This window comes from Schistocerca serialis, chromosome 4 (genome assembly GCF_023864345.2).
Source record: "Schistocerca serialis cubense isolate TAMUIC-IGC-003099 chromosome 4, iqSchSeri2.2, whole genome shotgun sequence".
Taxonomy (NCBI): domain Eukaryota; kingdom Metazoa; phylum Arthropoda; class Insecta; order Orthoptera; family Acrididae; genus Schistocerca; species Schistocerca serialis.
Genome location: NC_064641.1, coordinates 777,851,272 through 777,872,820, shown reverse-complemented (window position 1 = coordinate 777,872,820; position 21,549 = coordinate 777,851,272). Strand labels below are relative to the sequence as shown.

Below are 21,549 nucleotides of genomic sequence, written 5' to 3'. Positions count from 1 at the left end.
ATAAAGATATATTTGTTAGGGGATGGAAGTTGCTATGGAAAAATCTCCACAAGAATGCTAAATGCATGATTATCAAAAACTCTGGACTTCAGCTACCAGAATCACTTTTTGGTCAGAAGTACTTTCGGAAAAGACCATGCTTATATGGGCTTAATTAGCATGAAAAGCTTAGGAGATATGGCAGTTTGTGAACAACATGAAAATTTGATTACATGAAAACAAACAAAAATCTCTGCAGGCCATACAGTCTACAAGAGCGAATCAGTGGGTCTTAAGCTAGTCAGCTATAAATAGCAGTGTTGGACCAATAGTAGTTCACTGTCTGGTTCTAGTCCAGCAGTGAGTAAACATAACAGGCCAACTCACTGCACCTGAAGAAGACAACAGGGTCAGTTGTGCAAATACTACGCCAAAAATGGAAAAGACAAATCGGCTGTATATCTGAAAGCACACCATTAATCAATCATGATGAGAAAACAGGGTCACATTCTGTCAGTAATGCCAGTAAATTATCTAAATTTTTTTTATTGGTTACAAACCTATGTTGCATTTTACTTTGAAATTAAATGAATATAAACTTTCATTAATAATTAAATAAAAAACTTGCATGTGCAAGGGAAATTCACGTATAAAGTTCGTGAAAATATTTTTGATGCACCTTGTATGTAATTATATGCAGCTGTCAATTTGAAATGCAATTTCATTTGCACTTACATGAACCATTGGTGTGTCTGTCTGCATTGTGTTTCAGTCTTTGCCTTTGTAGACAATTTGCATGAAACATGGAATGTAGATTCCTGTCCCTTGTTGGTAACGCTGCATGAACAAGGCAGATCTTCCCTCCTTCGCACTGCTACTTGTGACACTCTTGCTCCTAGCTGGAGTTCTCTTTCTACATAGTATGTAGTATTAGTATAGTATTACTACTTAGTATAGTTTTTTAAAAGGCTACATAACTATATGGCTTGTGTAGTTGGAAATACGTCAGTGTCATAAAATAGTCCAGAAAGACTTGAGTATCTGGGTGGACACACTTCTACGTATCATGCACAATGTTAGTTGTATTCCATTGCTCATTTGTTTCACTATGTGTATTTACAGATATCTCACACTCTTTCATCTCTCTACTCTCTCTTCCTGTGCCCAAAACAATTTTTTTTATTTCCTTAGAAAAATTGTTGTATACATTTTTAGTAAAGCTCATGTCATCAAGAAGATTTATAAGAGAAAATACCGTGATAATCGTGCTATGAAATTTCAGTCATGGTGAGAGCTTTGACCAGAACACATCCATACTAAATGATTAGGTCCATTTCTCATAAAAATGGAGACAACTGTAATCAATGTATATCTGCGTCCTCCTGCCTTAACCTAGTCAATGAGACAGTTGCTCAATAATCTCATGGTTGTTGCTCACCTACAACATGCAGTCTGTTCACTGCCATTGTGCATTGTTTAATTCACTTAGAATATACCTTACTGAAAAGGATTTCATATGTGCTCAGGGTAGATACCACAGGATTATACTAGTGTTATTAATAACAAAAGAAGTTGGAACCTTCATAAAGATTTTTAAAATTTGTATTTACGGCTAAAGTCTTCTGAATTTTTTATTTGAACTTCACTTACGTAGAGACCAAATAAGACTTGTGAAGAGGGCAGATAACATTTATGTAGAGCACAGATAACAAAGAACTTCATATTTAAATGTGCTATTGTAGTTGTCTTGCAATTCTGATCAATTTAATTCTCACATTTATCTTATGCTATGCATTTGTATTAAAAGTAGCAGTATGCACATCTTATAAATTTGAATTTTTTGTATCATTTTGGGTCTTTGAAATGAACAAGCAATTACAAAATTTGTTATCAGCCAGCTGCTGCTTGTGACATACTTTATAATTTATTTGATTTAAAGCCTTTAGCAAATGAGTTCTGGTGGTTATTCATGTGATTCAGGATGAGATGAAGTTAATTTTACTATCTACACACTTTTTTGTTACTTTCAGAGAGGGTAGCAGGGAATGGAGCGATCTACCTGCACCTCACACAGTTACATCCTTGGCAAGTGCAGAGTAATCTCCAGCTAACTCTTTGTGCGTTGGCATCAAGAGAAAATGAGGCCTGTATTTTGGGCATCACACCAAGCAACTAGTGAGGTCAAAACTGAATTGTGTGGCCCACAGATGTCAAAATGTTTTATGTTATCAATGCTGAAATTGCTGCACTAAGAAGAGTCATGGGTAATGCCTGTGATGGATCATGAACTTGACTTATTTTCACACAAACAGAACTGCTCAGCAATGGGATTATGTTGTTACAACTGTCCCATGTTGGTCAAGCACAAAAGTGGCAGGAGCTCAAGTGAGCATAGTGTGAGGCCTGTTGTTTAATTAAGTGCCATTTTGAAATACAAATAAAACAAGTAGACTTTTCTTAGCAATGTTATTTTTACATGAAAGGGTGTATTTAAATTACTTTTTTACAAAATTCCCATCAATATTCAGAATGTTTTTTGTGTGCAAGTATTTGAAATGACTCCTTCGAATGAGAATTCTGCTGACTGTGAAATGCACCCTGTGATTCATTTTCTTATTGCTGAAGGCATAAAAGTTGCTGAAATTCATCATCAGATCAGTGAATTGTATGGAGAAGATGTTATGAGCTATGGGATGGTGCGGGAATGGATGACAGCTTGTAAAGATGACCATACAAATGTGCATGATGAGGAGCAAAGTGGCAACCTTCAGTTATTAACAATAATGTAGTGCATAAAGTTAGTGAAAAAGTGAGAGAGATCAGATGCTTTACAGTTTCAGTGTCATGTGACGAGCTTCCTCAAGTGTCAAGAAGTATGTTTTTGCAGTTGTTGCCTAATCAGGTGGCAGATTTCTATGAGGATGGTATTTAAAAGCTGGTTGTATGATATGAAAAGTATATTAACGTACAGGCTTTCATGTAAAAATTGCCAAATTATATTAATGTACAGGTTTTCATGTAAAAATTGCCAAGAAAAGTCTTCTTGTTATATTTTTATTTCGAAATGGTACTTACTTAAGAAACATGCCTCATATTTGTTGGATGTCTAATGAATACCGTCATTCCAGACAAAAAAAAAAGTGTGTGGATAGGCAGCTCACCTTGTCATTATTTCAAACTCTAGTAATACTGTAGGTTGACAGAAATATGCCTTCGACCATGGCCTAAAGCTCATGAAACGAAAATCAGACAGATGCAGAAGCAGAACAGATGCTGGTACCATGAACTTCATAATTTTTAAGTTCTCAGTACCTATAATTCTTAGACATATATATGTGTGTGTGTGTGTGTGTGTGTGTGTGTGTGTGTGTGTGTGTGTGTGAGAGAGAGAGAGAGAGAGAGAGAGAGAGAGAGAGAGAGAGAGAGATGGCCTATGAGGAGGATGTTATGAAGAGCAATACATTTGATTCTCAGATTTTTCTGTTGTGATGGTAGATAAATGAGGACCCTAATGGGTTTCAGCACTGTTATACATGCGCTACAATATCCCAACACCACACATCACCTTGCTCATTAGATTCTGTTCGATGTACCAAGCTGTGGAGTGCATGCTTCCCCCGCCCCCCCCCCCACCCCCCACCCAAAAAAAAAAAAAAAAAAATGGGTTCCCTTCTCCCATGCACAATTTTATACAACACTTGCAGCATGTATCACTTGTGGAAACATGGTAGAGCTCAGTGCTGCATGATGGGGCAGAAACTAATCTTCCTGTCTCTCTGCACAGCCAGATTAGTCTGAACACTTTGTATAAAGATGTTGGTGATGTCACTTTAACCTCACTATCTATTTGTGAGTTTGTATTCCTAATGGACATGGTAATTGCATGAGCTTCAGCTTCCTCAATTAGTACAAAATTTCATTTTGTATCTGGTCCCAGTAGATATGCATGACACGAAACTAACCATATCCAGTGGGCAAAAGCCTCACAGTCCCCACCTGGTTTTTGCCACAATGTGGACAGACAGTCCCTGTACTAAGTAGCTCCTCTCTTATGTGAGTATTACTCTGTTAACTCTCATGCTGAAACTTTGATCTTTCTGCATCTCTCAAGGTATCTACAGATTCGAAATATGTACAGGCATCCCCTGACAACTTCAACCTGGCTACATTTAATAAGAACCTGTCCAGGCAGGAACAAGTACTTCCCACATCATGAACACTTTGCAAAAAATTAGTTACCTTTTCATTTATATTCCCCGAAAATAATAGTCACAGCAGGAAAAATGCTTACAGTAGTAGGAAGAGAGGTCATTGAATTTTTCTAAGAGTGAGTCTGTTAATTTCTTGATTTAAAGAAGCAACAGGATCCATGACTATTTGCTGCAGCAAGTTCCAGTATTTCTTCTTGTCAGGAACGTAAGTCAGGCATGTTTACAAATCAGGGAAAGACAGTTACTTAATGATCACTTGAAATACCTTTACAGAGGAAGGTGATGTCAATACAGAAAACAGAATGTATTCCTGTCCACAATGACACTCAAAGGGTGCTCGTGGCAAGATGACAGCAGAGGACAAGTGCACATTGCTAATGAAACTTACAGTAATTTCAACGTGTGGAGGCAATGGTGGATATGTGGAGATGGTGGTGGTGGCTGCAGTGATGGTGTGGTGTGCCAGTGGCATCTGTAGCAACGACAGCGAATTGACAGCAGTTGTGACACTCAGGACCCATATTGAACAGCTGGTAGGCAATGTGATGTCAACACCCGACGATGGCATGAAGTCCCTTCCAGTTCTGGCATCAATGACAATTGGCATAGGCTGCAATCCATCAGGTGGTGAGGTGGTGTGGCATGCAGCTTGGGCAGCATAGTATCAGTGATTGGTTGGCTCTAAGAATCTGCCAGGGACATAGGGAAGGGCCAAGTGTGACTGAACGCATCTCAGCACAGGTGGCACTGCAACCCATGTGTGTATTCACACAGTTTGAGGCACATAAGCACATCTAATGCCAGGAACAGAAGGGAAAATATTTCATGGGAAAGTCAGCAACCAAGTTTAACCGCAGGCTAAAATGATGTGCAGACAGTACCTCTCAGCTGAGGATTTTTATGCTGCAACAATCTGGAACAAGAGAATAGTCTGAGTACCGGTTCAAACTGTGCAAACTATCCCACTTCTGACAACAGTTGTGCAAGTTGGTCAATGAAAACGTGGTCAGGATCTCTGGGAATTTGTTTGTAAGAATGATTGGATAAAAACAAATGTAGCCATTGCAAAACTACTCATTTCTCCAGCCTTATTCCTAACAATTAAGGGATACATCAGTGCCTAGGGAGGCCACTGAGAAAGTGAATGTACATTATGTCCAAGAGGGTAGGAAATGGGTGTCTATTCAGGTGAAGAGCTGGCTGGTAAGGAAGGTAGAGCTATAGTCTCCAATACACTCCCCAGTCTGCTCCCAGACCTCACATGACCATTTCCTACCCTTTGATTGCTGGGCTGCTTCTACCAACGCTTGTTCCGGGAGTGTTACCCTCGTAAGCATTGCTTAGGCAATGCATCACCTTGTCATATCGCCGATTGTGCTAGTGGAGTTTGCCCAGATACGTGAACAAGATGTAGATTGGTGCTGGCATCTGGCAAGAATCCTGTAGCAACCAGCCCAAGTCAGTCATGCCTGACAAGGAAATGTAATTGCTCCCAACGATGAATAAAAATTTTGTTTAAAAAATGTGTCTTCCACGCAGTCTGTACTGTTGTTACAGGGTGATCTGTATGGGAAACATGAATAGATTCAATAGATCATTACCACATGGGACACATTCTATGTATAATGTGTTCTAATTGTTGGTATCAGAATCTCTGTTTTATTGAGTATGGTTTCCTCTATGTCAATTCTCTACTGAATATTAATTTAATTGCTCATGGAGTCACAACTACTGGTCTCAGTGTTGTACGAGGGTTGAATGAAAAGTAATGCCTCTACCTTCTTTAATTGGGTTTGGATGGGAATATTTTAATAAATCAAATGCAGAAATAATCATTAGATTGTGATGTTTAATTACCAATATTCACTTTTCCACTTAATCACCAGACAATTGGATACATATTTGCCACCGACGAACAAGTTTTCTGAAGCCGTCAGGGAAGAAGTCGACACACTGTTTCCGTAACCACAGTCTCACAGTTCTCTCAACGTCTTCATCAGAAGCATTATGATGTCCCCGCGGACTGTCTTTCATTATCGGGAACTTGCAATTTCTCTCAGAGTGTTGCGACGATCATCCGAAATCAATCTCTCAACATTTTGCTTGTGAAACTCTGTGGTTGCTGTCACAGGACATCCAACTCGTTGTTTGTCATGCAGGTCAGATTTTCCCACCTCAACATCTTTAAACTTACTCACCCAACGACACACAATACTCACATCAACACAATCACCATAAATGGCTTTCATTCTCTGATGAATCTCCTTTGGGGTGACACCTTCTTCTGTCAAGAATTCAATGACTGCACATTGCTAAATCACATTGACTGACTGTCTGCACAGGGTTCTGTGCTTTACACTGTAAGAACACAACCGTTCAACGCTAAGGCTTCCTACCAACTGGAGGTGTAGAGAAGAGGCTATAGAACAAGCCAGTACCTGCCGCATACCAATGTGCCAACTGTTGAAGAGGTAGGAAGGTGCAGGCATTACTTATCAGTCAACCCTCATCTTTAAATAAAACTGTTCAACATTATAAACATCCTGCATCCAATTTATTTCAGGAGCAACAAAAATTTTACTCAGGATAGGTGACCAAATCAGTATAACAACTCTGAAATATTGTTACAGCACTTTGAATAGGCTGTGTGCAGAATTCCAGTTTAGAGGAGGATCTTTGTGCTTGGCTCCTGTTTGAGCTAGAAACATGTATTAGAAAGTGGTTTACCCAGGCTAGTAGCCATTTGTGTAGCAATTTGAACATTTGTCTTACTATAGGTGTTTTACAGTACATTAAGCAAGACTTGAACAACAAACCGGAGCTGGTGCCCACGTAAGTTGTGCAAATGGATTACTTCCTTTTGTAAAAGATTGTAAGTGGGCTGAAGTTAATGTTCAGCTAATGGCACCAGAGTGCCTCATTAACATTTTACATGCAAAGACAGTCACCCACATTTTGATTGTGCATGCAGAAACAGTCACCCTTAAATAACTCCAGACTGTAGTGAGACTAATGGTTCAAATTTGGTACGCTGGTGTATCAGACCTTGGTCTAAGATAAGTTTAATGTTTGAAAAAATCTTGCTTCATTTGGATTTTACATGCAAAAAGACACATTTTTCTGGGAGGTTTTTGAAGTACAGTACTTCTGTACTTTAAACTTGTACAAATGAGCTCAAACTTCACATGAAGGTAGATAAATGGATGAAGTCAAAACGATTTTTGTTTTATCCAATAATCTTTATCTGTTGCAATAATCTTTATTGTTGTCAAGATACAATGGTTTAATGTTTTTCAGGAGTTTTAGAAGTGTGCCACTTCAATACATTAAACTTATATGAATCGGTTCAAACTTTGCACGATGATAGATATACGGATAAAGTCAAAACAATTTTTTTTATCTTAAAAAGTACGTTTTTTTGTGATAAAATTGAAAAGTTGTTTTCAGAAATGTAGCTTCATTCTGATTTTACTTGCAAAAAACTTTTTTTTTTTTTTTTTTTTTTTTTTTTTTTTTTTTTTACGTGTGCCACTTCTTCTATGTTACAGACTTGTGGAAATCGGTTCAAATTTTGTAAGAAGGTTAACAAATACATTTAATTAATTGCCATCCTGTTGTTTTGTGAAAGGTTTATCCATTGAAAGGTTTATCCATTGTCACGATATAAGCAACATGGTTCAAAAGACAGTAAAAAAACCTGTACAAGATCAGCCATCATACGAATCAACAGAAATGTACATAAGTTGCCAATTGATGGCAATCTAATATCAAAACTATGGTAGAGTAAAAGTTGAGAACCAGAATGAAAAATGCTCTTTTCATAGGACAAAAAATGGTGAATATGTCTTGCGCAGAGTTAGGAATCTAAAAGAAGGGAAATAGCTTTTTGACTTATGTGGCAGCTTCAAAGACATTTAAACCAAAACATTTTTACATATTTGCACCCTTTTGTGATTTAACCCTACTTCTTCAGCACAGTGAGCCATTTTAGACCCACAACCTGGTACATATATGGTGAGTGTAAGAACAAATAGACACAAATTTGTGCGTTTCTACAGAGTGGGGTGCATCTACAATAGGAGGTTTCTGAGAAAGGGGGTGCATCTGTAATAGGAAGTATCGCAGGGAGATACATGCATCCTAAACTTTAATGCCACATTGTGTCATATTGCGTTACATGACAAATGCGCTATTGGACAACATGATGGCATGTGTTGTGTCATATGACACATCATCATCTTACTTTATTTCGCATGATGCATAATATTACATGATGTGGGTACTAATAGTATCAAGTAAAAAAGTGTGAATATGTCAATATATTTTGATTTAAATGTCTTTGAAGCTGTCAGATAAGTCGAAAAGCTAGTTTCGTTCCCTTCCTTTACATCCGTGTGTGTGTGTGTGTGTGTGTGTGTGTGTGTGTGTGTGTGTGTGTGTGTGTGTATGGTGGTAGTTAATTTTCTTATTGCTTGTTCCTCCTCCTTGCTCTGAGAATTTGGAACCCAAAGCTTGAAATTCAAAATATCTAATATTTGAGAATGATTATTTAAATGGTATGCATTTCTTATGGTGACGATGTATAATTTGGAATAATTTATTCTATGTATTCATTTAGAAATATGAAATTACATACATTAAGTGAATTTTAGGATTAAACTGTCAGTCTAAATTGTTGCCTGCAACTATAAAGAAAACATGACCTCTTTCGGTATCAGTTTAATGATTAGTGTTAAATGTTGTTTGAATTCACACTACAAAGTAGATATACATTACAACTCGGCTTTAATATACATGGAAAAATAGCAATTTGAGTCTGTAAATTTTGCTTGTTTGTTTGTGTTACTTTTCATAACTGAAGTACCATTATTAACTGAGTAGACAGTATTTTCGCAAGTGCAGAAGGATGAATCATTTCCTTTTTTTCTTTTTTTACTGCAGTATACAAGCTGGAGTCCACAAAACAGGCACATCTACCAACAAGTTGCTGTGCGATTTGTAGTGCAAAATAATTTTGAAACAGTTGTTGAGTTGCAGAAGAACAGCATATGTGATGACCATCAGTGAGTAGCATATGTTTTTTGTTTGTAAAAATTGTTTCATCGTAAGTTCGTTTTAATATGTTACTTTTACTCTGTGGAAGATAAAATGTTTAATTGTTTAAATCAGTAAGATATGACATATTACATGCTGTATGAAACATCTGTTTATAGGGTGTCAGGAGGTAAATACACATAAACTAAGCAAAAGATCTTCTCTAGCTTCCAGGACTTGGTAGGAGCTATTCTGACAAAAGTTAGGAAAAAGGTAAAAGAAGTAGATAGAAATGATTATATGATAATAGCATAAAGAATACATCTACATCTGCATCCATACTCCTCAAGCCACAGTGCGGTGTGTGGCAGATGGTATCCTGCAATATTATAGAACCGGTCACACAAGTGATTTGTAAGAAACCTCCTTTGTAGACTGATTGCACTTCACCAGTATTCTACTAATAAGCCAAAGTCTACCAGTTGCTTTCCCATGACTGAACCTATGTGATCATTTCATTTCATATCCCTACAAAGTGTTACACCCAGGTATTTGTATGAGTTGGCCGATTCCAACAGTGACTCATTTATATTATAGTCAAAGGATACTACATTTTGTGAAGTGCAAAGTTTTACATTTAGGAACATTTAGAGGAAGTTGCCAACCTCTGCACCACATTGAAATCTTATCAAGATCTGACTGAATATTTATGGAGCTTCTTTCAGATAGTACTTCATTCTAGATAACTGCACCATCTGCAAAAAGCCTGATTTTACTATTAATACTGTCTGCAAGGTCATTAATATACAACATGAACAGCTAGGATCCCAACACACTTCTCTGATGCACACCCAAAGTTACTTCTACATCTGATGATGACTCTCCATCCAATATTACATGCTGTGTCCTTCGTACTAAGGAGTCCTCAATCCAGTCACAAATTTCACTTGATACCCCAAATGATCATACTTTTGACAATAAGTGTAAGTGTGGCATTGAGTCAAATAACTTTTGGAAACTAAGAAATATTGCACCTAGCTGATTGCCGTGATCCAAAGCTTTCATTATGTCATGAGAAAAGTGCAAGTTGGGTTTCACATGATCGATGTTTTTGAAATCCATGCTGGTTGGCATTGAGGAGCTCATCCTGTTCAACATACCTCATCATGTTTGAGCTCAGAATATGTTCTAAAATTCTACAACAAATCGATGTTAATGATATTGGACAGTAGTTTTGTGGATCACTTCTACTACCCTTCTTGTAGATGCGTATGACCTGTGCCTTTTTCCAAGAAGTGGGCATTGTTTTTTGTTTGAGGGATCTATGATAGACTGTAGTTGGAAAATAGGGTTAACTCAACTGGAAATTCTGTTTAGAATCTGACAGGGATTCCTGCAGGGCCTGGATATTTGTTCAGTTTCAGTGATTTCAGCTGTTTCTCAACACCACTGACACTAATACCTATTTCATTCATCTTTTCAGTGGTATTAGGATTAAATTGGGGCAGTTATCCTAGGTTCTCCTTTGTAAAGGAACATTTGAAAATTGAATGAAAAATTTCAGCTTTTGCTTTGCTACCCTCAGTTTCAGTTCCTGTATCATTCACTAACTTTCGTGCCACTAACAGTGTTTACATATGACCAGAGTTTCTTTGGAATTTGTGAAATGTCATTTGATGTTCTGCAATGGTAGTCATTGAAGGCATCACGCATTGCTCTCTTGACAGCCAAATGTATTTCATTCAGCATCTCTCTATTGATAGCCATAAGCTTTGTTTTACACGTATTACGCCATACTCTCTGTTTCTTTAGCAGTTTCTTTACAGTGACCGTATACCATGGAGGTTCCCTCCCACTATGGTGTTCTGATGGGTATATATCTATCCAGTGTGTGGTCAACAATTCTTTTAAACTTGGGCCAGAGTTCCTCTGTGTGCTACTGACCTGTGCTGAAAGTTTCAAGTTCCTGATTGAGACATGACAATACTGATTTTTTATGTAGTTTACTGAACATATATATCTTTCTGCTGGTTTTAGTTGTCCTTTGTACTTTGCTAATCATTGTTGCCATAACCACATCATGGTCACTGATGCCAGTTTCGATGTTGAAAGCCTCAAAGAGTTCAGGTCTATTTGTTGCCATTAGATACACTATATTTCCATAATTAGTGGGATTACTAACTATCTGTTCTAGGTAGTTTTCAGGGAAGGCATTTAGTAAAGTTTCACAGGATCGGTTACATCAGGAGGTGAGTCTGGTGGATGTCAGAGGGATCCAGTTGTTTTATGCCCACCCCTGATACTGAGTCTTGCCCAAACAATCTCACATGCACCTTAAATTTTTATCTCAATAGATTTGTGTTTCTTGTCTACTGTGGCCAATACACCACTTCCATTGCCCATCCTTTCAATATACACTTCTATTTTCCCCAAAAACCTCGCTTCCATCAATTTCAGCTTTCAACCAGCTTTCTGTACCTAATATTATGTGAGCATCACTTCGTTTCATGAGCCCTTTAAACTCGGGCACTTTGTTGTGAATGCTTCAGCAGTTTACCATTAGGATTTCAATACTGTCGCCTATGGGAGGTATTTCTTTCAATCTTACACTGACGCTTCTGGGTTTCCTACAGCTATCGTTATCTGGATTGGATGAAGAGTTGTCTAATCGAAAAATACCCTCTTGTGCACCCCACACACAGTCAGCTACCATAGTAGCAGCCTGTGATGTGCAGTGCACACCTGACCTATTTAGGGCAACTCTACAGTTTTCAACCCTATGGTGCAAGACCAGGAAGTCTCAGCCTAGCTTGTCACAGAACCTTCGAGGTCTGTGGTCCAATCCTTCTACTTGACTCAGAACCAAAGGGCTATGACAAGTTCTAGGGACAGTGCTGCAAATTGTGAGCTTTGTTGAAAGTCCATACACAAGGCTGGTCTTCTTAACCTTCTCTGCCAGTTGCTGGTACGACCAAAGAATGTCCTCAGACCCCAGACGACAGGCATCATTTCTTCCAATGTGCGCCACAATCTGCAAGCGTTTGCACACTGTTCCCTCAGTGGCTGCCAGAATAGCCTCTTCTACAAGTTGAATGAGGCCCCCAGGCATACACACTGTGTGCACCTGGTCTACTTTCATGTCCCTTGCTGCCATTTCCCTAAGGGATACCATCGTTCGCCATACATTCAAACTGCGGACGATTTATAGGCTCCTGCCCTTTTGCGTTTGCCTCCTCCTGTCACGAGACAAAACAGGTTAAATGAGTCCCAATGGCACAGTTTCTGTTTCAGTGAAAGACAGCACTTCAAACTTGTTCGTTAGGGGGATCAGTACAGTGCACCGAATCCTCCCTAGCCCCAAACACACTGTACAGGATGCCACTCGCAATCAAGAGGATGAGTAATGAGATCCTGTACTTTCTGCAAAGGAGACAGGAACCGCAGGAGACGATAGTACTTGAGGTACCTCTGGTACAGGTATCACAGTCTGTAAAACACAGGTTGGCTAATCTTGTATGCTGGCTGACTGCTATCTGTAGGTGGTGACCGCCGTGGGGGTGGAGCAAATGGAAGAGCATGCGATGGCATCACCCAAGTAGCAATTCTGTGGGCAAAGGGCTGTTGTGGAACTGGGAGTGATAAGTGGACACGAAGCAAAGCAAGGCTTGTTTGCGTGGATGATGCAAGCTAAGTTTATCCATTTGCTATTTGAACGTGTGAACAAAACATTGATCCTCACCATCTGATTGTGGTGTAATGGTGCTGATGTGAGATGGTGTATGCTGTTCGCTGTACAGAAGTCTTCAAATTCTGCGGAGACAAATAGTGGTCCGTTGTCCATGACAAGAAATTCAGGCAGACCTTCGATGCAGAATATGGACTAAAGTGCTTGCAAAGTGGAACAAGATGTTGATGACATGGGAACAACAAAGGGGAATTTACAATATGCATCAACAATTATTAACCAGCGTGTGTTCCAGTAAGGGCCAGCAAAGTCTATGTGCACACACCGCCAAGCGCTTCTGCCTTGGGCCACTCAAAAGAACATTGTGAAGGGGCAGTCTGATGTTTCACACATACTTGACACAGTTCAGACCTCCTTTCTATTTGTGCGTCCATGCCAAACCACTTGCAATGTCTGTGTGCTAATTGTTTGTTTGGACAACACACCAATGACCTTGATGCAATAAGCCGAGTGCACATGTCGTTGAAGCACCTTTGGTATTACCACACGTGAATTTCCTGACTCTGTGTGAAGCAAAATGACACGGCGGACAACGGAAAGATCACGTGGATGTGCAAAATATCAATTAACAATGGAGCTTACAATATGCTTGATAAAAGAAAGCCATCTGGTATGAATGTATCGGAGAAGAAGTGGCTTGTGCTACTTTGCAATAATCCAGGGGAAACTGTTCGATAGTGTCAGTTTCTTGTGCATCAGTTTGGAAGCGTGCTGCTTCACAAGTGTCGAAGTCAGCATCAGGCCCATGAGAGAGATGTGAGAGAGTGTCTGCATTTGCGTGCTTAGAAGTGGGCCGATAAATGATCTTGCACTGGTAGTGGGAGAGAAGAAGAGCCCAGTGTTGCAATTTCTGAGCAGTACAAATAGGAATTGGTTTGACCAGATTGAAGAGTGACTGCAAAGACTTATGGTCTATGACCAAATAGAATTTTTGTCCATATTAGCACTGGTGAAATTTAATCACACCAAAGATGATAGTGAGAGCTTCCTTTTCTATTTGGGAATAGTTATGCTGAGCTTTGTTCAGAAGCTTGGAAACGATGGTAATAGGTTTGTCTGACAAACCAATCTGGTATGACAAAACAGCAGCAATTTTTTAGGACGAATTGTCTGTGACAGATTTGTTTGGACTGAAATGAGCCAAACATTGATCATTGAGCAAAGACACTCATTGAGCAAAGACACTTTCAGTTTCTGAAAGGCTGTGTCATAATCTTGGGACCAAACGAAAGGAACATGTTCGCAGTGAAGGCAGTGCAAGGGAGCCGCTATATGTGCTGTGTTAGGGATGAAGTGAAAGTAATAATTGAGCTTCCCTAAGACAGATTGCAATTCTTTGACATTTGGAGGCAGTTTTTGATCACATATTGCTTGCAAATGTGCCTGTGTCGGGTGAACACTGCGAGAATTGATAACATGACCTAAATATTCAATTCGAATTTGGAAAAAGACACACACTTCTTTATTACACTTGAGTCCAGCCTCAGACAAAACTTGAAATAAAGTGCACAAGTTGGCAAAAAGTTCTTCTGCTGTGCGGCCAGCAACTACAATATTGTCCAGGTAATTTCTACATGAAGGCACAGAAGTAGTCAGCTGTTCTTGGTAGCATTGGAAAATGCAGGTGTTGATGCACTACCAAAAGGCAAAAAAAGGAACTCGAAAAGTCCTAAACGTGTATTGATGGCAAACGGATTTTGCAAAGATTCATCAAGAGGAATCTGAAAGTAGACATGGTGAAGGTCAATTTTCGAAAAATAGCAATGTGCACCTAAGCGATCCATTGGTTCAGCAGGGCAAGGCAGTGGATAAGTATGCACAACTGCCTGAGGATTGGCAGTGGCTTTGAAATAAGCACAAATCCTAATTTTTCCTTATGGTTTGCGAACGTAAACAACTGGGGAAGACCACTGACTTGCAGAGATTGGTGCAGTTATGCCATTTTCTTGCAAGTGAGCCATTCTTTTGCAACCTGCTCACGATGTACAATAGGCACTGCTTATCCTTTGAAAAAGTGTGGCTGCACATTGTCTTTAAGCATAAGGTGCACTACAAAGTTATTGGCTTTGCCTGTGGCAGGAGCAAACAGGTCTTGAAATTTGTCACAGAGCTTAGCAACACTGTCACTTGAATTGAAATGAAATGCAGCTAGCACACAGTGTTTAGTCTAAGCAAGTCAAGACAAAAAATGATAACTGATTGTCTACTTTGTAACACTTGAAAGGAAACTCTCTATTGCAGATTCTGATACATGGCCGCAATGGTAAGTATTCCCATCACTGGAATGTTCTGGCCATTGTACGCTGTAAGTGTATTTGTAGATTGACACAGTTTGCCTAACAGTTCATAAGTTTCATAGTTTAATAAGGAAATTCATGCACCTGTATCTAACTGAAGTTTTACTGTATGCCCGGCAATCACTAAAGGTACATACAATTTATTAGAGAGATGTTGAACAGGGGAAATAGTGTTGTGAATAACTGCACACAACTGTTCTGTGGGAGCAAGTTATACCATGCACTTGGATAGCAGGGTGCAATTGTTTCACGTTGTGACATGGGGACATCTGTCTTTTTGAGCAAACACTTTGTACATGTCCAGTTCAGTGGCAGGAGTAGCAAGTGGTTTGACATGATGGGCAATGTTCACATTTACGTGTCATATAGCATCAGGGGTAAGATTTTGTACCACAATGTTGGTGAGCAAAGTGTGGCTTGTGCTTAAGATGTTGATGTGTTAAACGGCATTTGTGTGCCATTAAGTGTGGCTGTTTATGAGACCGCGTAGCACTAGAACTGTTTCTGCCTTTCCATTCTGCAGCACAAATGTCACCAAACTGGTGAAAATTGTGTACAGCAAACTCATAAGAGTCTTGGTAATCAGTGATCTGCAATACCTGCTCAAGAGTAGGATCAGAATATTTCAGAACCTGATCCTATTGTCTGACACATTCTGTGTGATTGCATCCCTGATCATATAGTCACTGCTGTATTGTCCACATACACAGCGGTACTTGCATTTCCTTGTCAATCCTTGTAACTCAGTCACCCCCTGGCTGCTTCTTTAAATGAAAAATCTTAAAACTGGCAGCCACAATTTTGTTACAGTCTACATAGTATTTATTTAATGCACTGACTAATGTCTCAAAGGGGACAACTTCAGGCCGTGATACAGAGAAGAGTTTTGCAAGAGTCCTATGCATTGATACACAAACGATGGAGAGGAAGTAAGCCTGTGTCACAGTACCTGACAATTTGGTGGGCTACTAGGTGGACACTGTATTGTGCAGTATACTCCATACAGTCTTCTGTATTTTTGTCGAAGGCACGATACAGTGGCAGTGACTGTGGCACGGAAGCTGAAGGTGTGGCTGCTTACTGTTTGAGCTGCGGCTAGATGTGTGATGAATTGTATCATGATTTCAGTCAGCTTCTGAAGCACTGTGTCTGAAAATGAAGGAACTTATTAAGATCCTGTGGTGATTGGACATCCACATTACATAATGGTTTGGTAGGAACACATGCAATCGGCAGATCCTGTGGATTTGGAGCCGTAGTTGGTGCAGACATAGGTTACGGTTGCGTCACGGGATAATGAATTATAAATTGTAGTTGGGTAGTGGGTGGGGTTGACATCGTAACTAGTTAGACAATAGCAATGACACAAAAGTAAAAGGTGTGATGTACATGACGTGCTCCCACAACTGGAACAAAAAATGTCACTAATTTGCAGTGTTGGATTAGGAGAAACAAAGCAAATAATAACACTTTAAATTCAAAGCAAAAGTGATGCTGCTTCAGGCTTGGGAAGCCACCACCTCATCGCCAGATTTGTAAACCCTCTTTGCCAATTTTCTAAAGGCCTCATTGCTACTGCTGTGCAGCTGGAGTTGCCACTGTAGTTATGGTAGGCTGAGCTTGTGGGTTCGTGAAATGGCTTCTGGTGCAGTATATCACTAAGACAGTTTCTCCCTCGACTATTACACACCTATACCCCAGTGTCAGGTAACAGGATAGGAGAACGAAGGTTCTACAACACTCCAACAAATTAGCAACTGAGTCACACAAATGAGTTAAAAAGGTTTGCTTATCTTTGTGACTAGTTGAAATGCGAATTCTGCAACACTACTTGTAATGTAACACAAAAAAGGCCCTCAGTGGCTAAGTGCAAATAATTGTAGGTAAACTTCACTGCACATAGCAAATGCAATTTACAATAACTTTCTGTTCACTTCTAAGTGTTAACTAAACAATGTTCCCTGTCTAAGTCAGCCCTGGATGATGATCTATAACCAAGAGGGCAAGAGCTGCTTTTCTATCTTCCAAGTAGGCTTCTGTCTGATGTCGTCCAGTCATTAGCGAATTGCACTCTGCTGGCAATTGGCCAAAGTGAAGTAAATATTTTCACTCTCAACGCCACCCATGGCACTGGTGGAACTCACACAAGTTGCGAGTCTCTATTGCACTGGCACCAGCTCGCATTTTTGCGCCTGTGGTGCTTTTAGCCTGGTTGTGTCTTGTTTGGACAACACAGCAATTAGCAAACCCGAAAATAAAGTTAATTTATGATTATTGCATATAATATATAGGGCTACTTCTCTTTAAAGGAAAACTAGATGTAACACAATATGTTAGCTAGAAAATCTGCTACAGTAACTAAATCACAAACACTGATTTGCTACTGATTCTCATAGATTACGCAAAGGACAATGGTAGTGTCTGAAAATTCTCAAAAATTCACATTTAATTGCATTGATGTACAATGAAATTCAGGAGTGATATATCCTTTGGCTGAACTGTGAACTGAAAACACTGATTTACTACGAAATAAATTACATATCCAATACACTCATGCCGGTAATTCATGAAAATGTAGTTTCATAAGTGTCCAAAAATTCTCAAACTAACCTATTTCTCACATAAATGTAAAATGAAATTAGAGAAATTTTTTTTTAATGAGGATAGGCCTACTATTCTCAAAAATTTTAAAAGAGTACAGTTTAGTTTACGCCTACAATTGACGATAACAGTACTAGTTTATCACGGCATTTGCGAATGTTTGAAATTTCCCAATGTATCACAATACAAATGGGTTTGATACAATCAATGAAAGGTTATACAGAGGCAACACGAACACTAAAATATGTGAATTTAGAACTTTTAAATTCACACACGATCTTACACACACAATCCTCCACAAGGGAAAATTCCTGGATCAGATTTTATACATAAATAAACACGGCAAAGAAGAAGAAGACTGCAGCGTAAGTTTATCTCAATCAGCAAACAACTGCCTGTCTGCCAGATCACTTATCTATATAGAAAATAATAGTGGTCCTATCACATGTCGCTGGCCATTCTCGATGATACCTTTATCTTTGATGAATACTCACCATTGAGGACAACGTATTGAGTTCTATTAATTAAGAGGTCTTTGAGTCACTCACATATTTAGGAAATTATTCCGTATGCTTGTACCTTTGCTAACAGTCTTCAGTGTCGTACCATGTCAAATGCTTTTCGGAAATCTAGAAATATGGAAACTGCCTGTTGCTCTTCATCCATAGTGTGTATATATCATGTGAGAAAATGATATGCTGAGTTTCATACGAGTGATGGTTTCATTGGAATAAGCTTTTTGGTGTGTAGGAAATTTATTATATTCAGACTGAGAATATGTTCTAGAATTCTGCAGCAAATCAGTGTTAAGGACTTTGGTATGTGGTTTTGCGAGTCTGTTCTTTTACCCTTCTTGTATACACTGAAGAATCAAAAAAACTGGTATACCTGCATAATATCATGTAGAGCCCACACGCGCATGCAGAAGTGCCACAGTACGGCATGGCATGAACTTGACAAATGTCTGACGTGGTACTGGAGCTAATTGACACCATGAATGCTGCAGAGTGAGGGGGTGGAGATCTCTTCTGAACAGTACATTGCAAGGCATCCTGGATATGCTCAATAATGTTCATGTCTGGGGAGTTTGGTGGCCAGCGGAAGTGTTTAAACTCAGAAGAATTTTCTTGGAGCCAGTCTGTAGCAATTATGGATGTGTGGGGTGCTGCATTGTCTTGCTGGAATTGCCCAAGCCCATCAAAATGCACAGTGGACATGAATGGATTCAGGTGATCAGACAGGATGCTTACACACATGTCACCTGTCAGTGTCATATCTAGATGTATCAGGGGTCCCATATCACTCCAACTGCACGTGCCTCACACCATTACAGAGCCTCCACCAGCTTGAACAGTCCCCTACTGACATGCAGGGTCCATGGATTCATGAGGTTATCTCCATACCTGCGCACGTCCATCCACTCGATACAATTCAAAATGGGACTCGTCTGACCAGTCATCAACAGTCCAATGTTGGTGTTGATGGGTCCAGGTGAGGCATAAAGCTTTGTGTCGTGCATTAATCAAGGGTACTCTAGTGACCTTTGGCTCCGAAAGCCCATATTGATAATGTTTCGTTCAATGGTTCACACCCTGCCACTTGTTGATGGCCCAACATTGAAATCTGCAGCAATTTGCGGAAGGGTGCACTTCTGTCAAGTTGAATGATTCTCTTCAGTCATCATTGGTTCAGTTCTTGCAGCATCTTTTTCTGGCCGCAGCCATGTCGGACATGTGATGTTTCACTGGATTCCTGATATTCACAGTACACTCATGAAATGGCCATATGGTAAAATCCACAGTTTCTTGCTACCTTGGAGATGCTGTGTCATATTACTTGTGCGCCGACTATATCACCATGTCACTTAAATCTTGATAACCTGCCATTGCAGCGGCAGTAACCGATCTAACAACTGTACCAGACACTTGTTGTTTTATGTAGGCATTGCTGACTGCAGTGCCGTATTCTGCCTGTATACATATCTCTGCATTTGAACACAGTGTACATAAGTTACATGCACTTTTTTCCAATCCCTTGAGACTTTGTGCTGGATGAGAGGTTTGCAATAAATGCAAGCTAAGTAAGGGGCTGAAGCTGTAGAGTACTGTTTATAAAACCAAATTGTGTCCATGAATTGTGTCCATGTTTTAATAAACTTGACTACACCACCACTTGTGAGCTCTAAGAGTTGGCAGTTGGCTCACTAATGGTGTCTTTCTAATCTTAAATAACACCATGCTCTTACAGAGCCATGCTCTTACATGTCCATTCTGTACCATAACTTTATTTTCATCCATTCACTGTTGATTTTCTATATTCTCTATCCTTTTCTCAGTCAGTTTCTTCTACTTTTTGAAAATATATTCTTTTTATTCACTTTCTCTTTGCTCCAAATGCCTATTTTTGCTCTCACTTTTTATTTTCCAAACTTAATTGTTCCTTAATCTTTCAGTTCTTTTACATCTTGTGAGAACCATGTGTGGTGGCAGGAAAAACGGGACTATTGATCATGTCAGTACAGGTTTATCAAATTAAACATGGATATTGCAGGAGTAGGCCTAATAATGAATAAGAAAGTAGAAACGCAAGTAAGTTACTTTGAACAACACAATTTACAGATTATTGTAGCCAAATAGACATGAAGCCAACACTCACTAAAGTACTTTATGTTTATAAACTAACTAGCTCTGCAGATGATGAAGAAATTGAAATAATGCTTGCTGATATAAAGGAAATTATTCATATAATTTAGGGTGACAACAATTTAATTGTGTTGGGTGACTGGAATGCGGTAGTAGGAAAACCAAGGGAAGGAAAAACAATAGCAGGACATTGATTGGGAGAAAGGGGTGAAACAGGAGTTCATTTGGTAGAACATTGCACAAGGAATAATTTAATCATAGCTAACACCTGGTTCAAATGGTTCAAATGGCTCTGAGCACTATGGGACTTAACATCTGAGGTCATCAGTCCCCTAGAACTTAGAACTACTTAAACCTAACTAACTTAAGGACATCACACACACATCCATGCCCAAGGCAGGATTCGAACCTGCGACCGTAGCGGTCGCGCGGTTCCGGACTGAAGCACGTAGAACCGCTCGGCCACACTGGCCGGCTAACATCTGGTTTAAGAATCATGAAAGAAGGTTTTATGTGGGGAAGAGACCTGGGTATACTGGAAGGTCATAGATTGGGTTAAAATAACAGTCTAGATCACAAAAATATCTTAATGAGCAGTTTTGACTTCATGCAGAAGTCATCTTCAGAAAATGAGGACTATCTGCTGCTGGTGGCTTCTTGGATGATCACATGGCAACATCATTGTAAACTGCTATGATTGTGTTGCCACTTAAGTTTCTGAAGAGCTGTCAGCAGCAGCCAGATGGTGGTCATTTTTTTGAAGATGGCTTCTACAAGAAATCAAAACAGGTCATTAATAAAATATTATTGCATTCTAGACTGTTGTTTTAACCCATTTGTATCACCAGATCACTGTTACCCCTCTGAACTGTGTTGACCAAATTTATGAGGTTCCACATTGATTACATAATGGTAAGACAGAAAATTTCAGACCAGGATTTAAATTGTCAGACATTTCCTGGGGCATATGTGAATTCTGACCATAATTTATTGGTTATCTACAGATTGAGACTAATGATGGCCTCTCTCTCACTAATGAG

The 21,549-nt window shown here is 39.4% G+C and overlaps 1 protein-coding gene across 2 annotated transcripts in view; it reads left to right on the top strand.

The window, feature by feature from the left end:
• LOC126473340 (uncharacterized) overlaps positions 1–21,549 on the top strand; it is a 138,788-nt gene that overhangs the window by 78,789 nt on the left and 38,450 nt on the right. For both annotated transcript variants that reach the window (XM_050100336.1, XM_050100335.1), the window contains one exon: positions 9,132–9,253. In XM_050100336.1, the coding sequence (XP_049956293.1) occupies positions 9,132–9,253 (122 nt within the window). The remainder of the gene's footprint in view (positions 1–9,131; positions 9,254–21,549) is intronic.